General features: G+C 28.4%; 1 protein-coding gene across 1 annotated transcript; it reads right to left on the bottom strand.

The window, feature by feature from the left end:
* Positions 1-1448: 1448 nt before the first annotated feature.
* LOC135930132 (uncharacterized) lies at positions 1449-3976 on the bottom strand. The gene is made up of 4 exons (XM_065466918.1): positions 3874-3976; positions 2477-2938; positions 2172-2375; positions 1449-2114 (listed from the first exon to the last, which is right to left on the bottom strand). The coding sequence occupies exons 1-4, from the start codon at positions 3974-3976 to the stop codon at positions 1471-1473; spliced, it is 1413 nt and encodes a 470-aa protein (XP_065322990.1). The 3' UTR covers positions 1449-1470.
* Positions 3977-4293: the final 317 nt, after the last annotated feature.

Raw genomic sequence — 4293 nt, 5'->3', positions numbered from 1 at the left:
AAGAAGAAATATTTTTATATCCTCAAACTTAAAAATATAATATGAATAAAACATAGATGAGTTTATGTGATAGTTGATTTTCTAACCCAGTCTATGACAATAACATATTTAAGAATTTTATTATAAATTAAAATTACAAGAAATATATTAGCATCTCATTTTATCACTTAAGGATTATTATGTACCTAACTACTCGTATATATAATAACCATTTTTTGTCCCTTATCTGTGATACATCCTCACTGAATTTTTAATTTAACATGTTTAGAATATATATTTTTAGCTATTTCCTTTAAAAAATTAAAAAAGGTTCAAAAATAACGAATATGACAAATGTCACCTATCTATGATACATCCTCACTGAATTTTTAATTTAACATGTTTAGAATATATATTTTTAGCTATTTCCTTTAAAAAAATTTGAAAAAGTTCATATTTGGTTAGGTGAAAAAAAGCAACCCTAACTTTAAGGCGTCTTAAAAAAAACGATCCATATTTTGGGTCGGATTGAATAAAACGACCCGATGTTTGAGTCTGAGTCAGAAAAACGACCCAAACTTTGAGTTGGAGTCGAAAAATACGATCTAAACTTCAAGTTGGAGTCGAAAAATGCGACCCTAACTTCAAGTTTGAGTCGAAAAATACGACCCAAATTTCAAGTTTGAGTCGAAAAATACAACCCAAATTTTGAGTCGGAGTCGTAAAAAACGACCCATATTTTGGGTCGAGGTCGTTTTTTTCGGCTTGGGCTTGGGTCGAAGTCGAAAAAAACGACCCATATTTTGGGTCGAAGTCGTTTTTTTCGGCTTGAACTCGGGTCGAAGTCGAAAAAAACGACCCAAACATTGAGTCGGAGTCGAATAAAACGACCCGAGCTTTGGGTCGGGGTCGCGACTAGCGGCGTTTTAACAACACTACTGAACACCTTATTTGTTAGAAAATTAACGTAACATTTTGAAGACATGTTATGCTCCTCATGACTAATCACCGTTTAGATTTCAAAAGTCATAATTTTTGTAGAAACATTCATCGATTATAATTTATGTCGATAATGATTATACTTGAAGTAGTTTTGATAATTTTAAAATAGTATTAAATTTTTTATATCGCGTAGCTTTTTTTAAATAAGGCGTTTCGTTTTTTCACAAGGTAACGATAACTAACACGTTACTTTTTTTCAAATGTAGGATTTTTTTTGAAGTATCATATGTAGTATTAAGTAAATCTGACGAATATTGAAAATATTTTCTTTCACTTTAGTGGCTTAATATCTCTTGAGTAAGATTCTAAATTTTTTGACGTTTCCTTTTATTTTTTTAACTTAATTTGGACGAAATAAAATGTAAAGTTATAATATTTATCTTTTATTAATATTATAGTATGAACTAAATAAAGACAAAATTTATAGTATATATAAAATGGTATACAAATTCAAATGCGTTTGTACAAAATATCAAAAATTATTTTCTTTTACAACGAAAATGCCTCGGAACTATTCATGGCGAACACTTTATTGGTGGGCAAAGAAACGTCACCTTTTGAATACATCCGATACAAGTGGTATTCTAGTTCGAGTTCCAAATTTGCTATGATGTTTTTAACGCATCTTAGGCGAGCCATATTTTCTAAGGCATCGGTCAACGTCTTGGCAGGGAATTTTCTGTCATCGTCGATTATTGTTATGTCAATGAGGGAATTAGGTGTCATGTAATTAAGCAAATGTCTGAATATCGATTCTGCAATATCTGGAGAATTTGCATGGAGGGGCTGTATGGAGTAACCTTCGATAGTAGGCTTCAACATTCCGTATCCAACTACTTTAGGAAACTTTTCTATTTTATTATCATTTTTTATAATAGTGATATCTTCTGTGCATACAATAGTTATCGTGTGTTCATAATGGCTCACTGCCTCTTCTATAAATTGAGAACGAGATACCGTATTTATCTGCGTGTCATAGTCTATGAGTAAACGCATCAGAGATTTGTCATTTCCTTGAGAGATTTGTTGTATGTTGGACAATTTATTAAAGGTATAATCGTCAGATTTATGGATAAATTTGAGCTTGAAAGCATTAATGACGCTCGAAGTAAGTCTTCCGTAATATTTTGACACTATATTATAAGGGGAAAAAAATAAATTCTATATATTTTTGGGATATATTAATTTACTTCTGAATGCTAGTTTCATTCCTAGTTTTTCGTTCGGTACTATTCGAGATTCGACAGCATTGATTCCGAAATTGCGATTACCAATGTGATTTAAACGGACCTTCCATAATTGACCACCGATTCCATGGCATCTGTATGATTTTTTAACAGCGAATATTCCACCAAAGGCTTGATCGTCGTTCATATTCATTGCAAATATTGATCCTATTACATAATAATAAATAATAATTAGTTGATCTTGAATTTTTATATCCTATTTTATTATTAATCGTGAATAAATAACATTTTTTTATATATTAATATACCTAATATCTTGCCCTTTTCATCAACTGCGACTATCCAGCCAGATGGATAACAATTGTAAAGCGACATAAAATAATCCCAATGAGTTCTATGGCCAAATTCTTCTTTCCTCCAATCATATATTTTTCGTATTTCATTTGGATAAGGATTTCTTATTTCAAACTTCATTTGAAGGTTAGAACTTTTATTCGCGGCCAGAGTTGAGTCTACCAATTTATCCACGACTTTATACATCAAAATTTTAGAATCTATCGGTTTGGCAATGGAGTGAATCGTATCTTTGATGCATGCTGAATCTCGATTGCTATCCTTATCGATCGTGCTCAGTGTATCTGATATAACACTGAAGTTGCAGGAGGAACCTGATGTTTGGTCAGAGATTCCGCTGTCCTCCCCTTTTTTTTCATTGAATTTCTCATATAAATTCTGAGCATTTTTATTTATACATTTGAATTCCATCGATACTTTATTATATCAAAAAAAAATATAATTTAATAATATAGTTATCTTAAATTATTTTATTATAAGTTTTAAAATTATATTTAAATGATTCGTTGATCGGGTATCACTATATATAGGTTTGCATTTTTTTTTAATTAAAATTATTAATATCTATTATGTTTTATTACATTAAGAAATAGATGACAATGTTTATCCTTTATCATATTACTTTTACCTGTCCATCCCCTTAAAAATATAATTTTTTAATATTCCTAAAATAGTAAATTGAAAAGACAATAGAAATTTTGAAAAACATGTAATATTTTTTATAGTTTTATTATTATTTTTTTTCTAATCGTTTGATAATTTTAACCATCTTCTTATTTGCTTTAAATATGGTTAAATACAAAAAGAAATAATAATTCAAAACACTAATTTTTCTTAGAATTAAAAAATTTATGTCTTCTAATTATTATAAATAATATTTATACAATGAATATATATAATAAGAATCGTAAATTAATTCTATTTGTAATCACTTTTAATTGATTAAATTTAAATTCATAACATTAGAATATAAAAGACTATCCTAAATAATTACACCTTTTTTAAAAAAATATGTCTTAGCAATCAATTGCTTTATAGAATATAAAAGATCGGTTTTATATTGACAGGCACACACTAGTTTACTAAAAATTGTTACCACGATAGTTATCCTTTTGTAATGTTTAATATAGATTCTTTATCCTTGTGGAACTAAAAAAAATTTTTTATATGAAGATTTAGTCATAAATGATTGCAATTATGAATACATTAAAAATTATTTTTGTGTTATAAAAATGAAAGGTTAAAATAACTAAACTTGGAATATATGAATTAAGGATTTAATTAGCCCACAACCCTAAACAGCCTTCCCATCGTATTAGGGAAAAAAATAGATCAGCGAGCCCATGTTCACTTTTCTTATCCCGCATAGCTAAGTATCCACTCATTGTAGACTTTTGCAATGCTCTCAGGCCCTTTCCATTTGTAATTGCTACATTTTTGGGAAAATGACACATTATTTTAAGAATTTCGCACCGATATAAATTTAAAAATAGTATCAATTTTGTTTGAGAAATGCTAACAAAACTCTCAAAGAATTTGTCTAATAAATTCAACCTTCTGGATCTCATGATAAAATATTATGGCTTAATTAAAATGTTACGGAAAATATCCACCATCTCATTATTAAATATAATTATAAAAACACTTGAATTATTTTCCTCTATCTGTCCATATAAGCCCAATTTGAAACAAATTAAATTCCTATGAACTTCATCATGAGATATTTATTTATGGTCAAATAACCTATTTATTTAATGCCTTGTTTTTTTTA

The sequence above is a fragment of the Gordionus sp. m RMFG-2023 genome, chromosome 5, assembly GCF_954871325.1.
Source record: "Gordionus sp. m RMFG-2023 chromosome 5, tfGorSpeb1-WG-v2, whole genome shotgun sequence".
Lineage (NCBI taxonomy): Eukaryota > Metazoa > Nematomorpha > Gordioida > Chordodea > Parachordodidae > Gordionus > Gordionus sp. m RMFG-2023.
This window is presented reverse-complemented; position numbering and strand designations above follow the sequence as displayed.

Coding starts and splice junctions, on each gene's coding strand:
- LOC135930132 (XM_065466918.1), bottom strand. CDS start 3,976: ATGTGTCATTTTCCCAAAAATGTAGCAATTACAAATGGAAAGGGCCTG. Junction 2,939..3,873: donor AGCTATGCGGGATAAGAAAA/GTGAACATGGGC, acceptor GATATAATAAAG/TATCGATGGAATTCAAATGT. Junction 2,115..2,171: donor AATGAAACTAGCATTCAGAA/GTAAATTAATAT, acceptor CTTATAATATAG/TGTCAAAATATTACGGAAGA.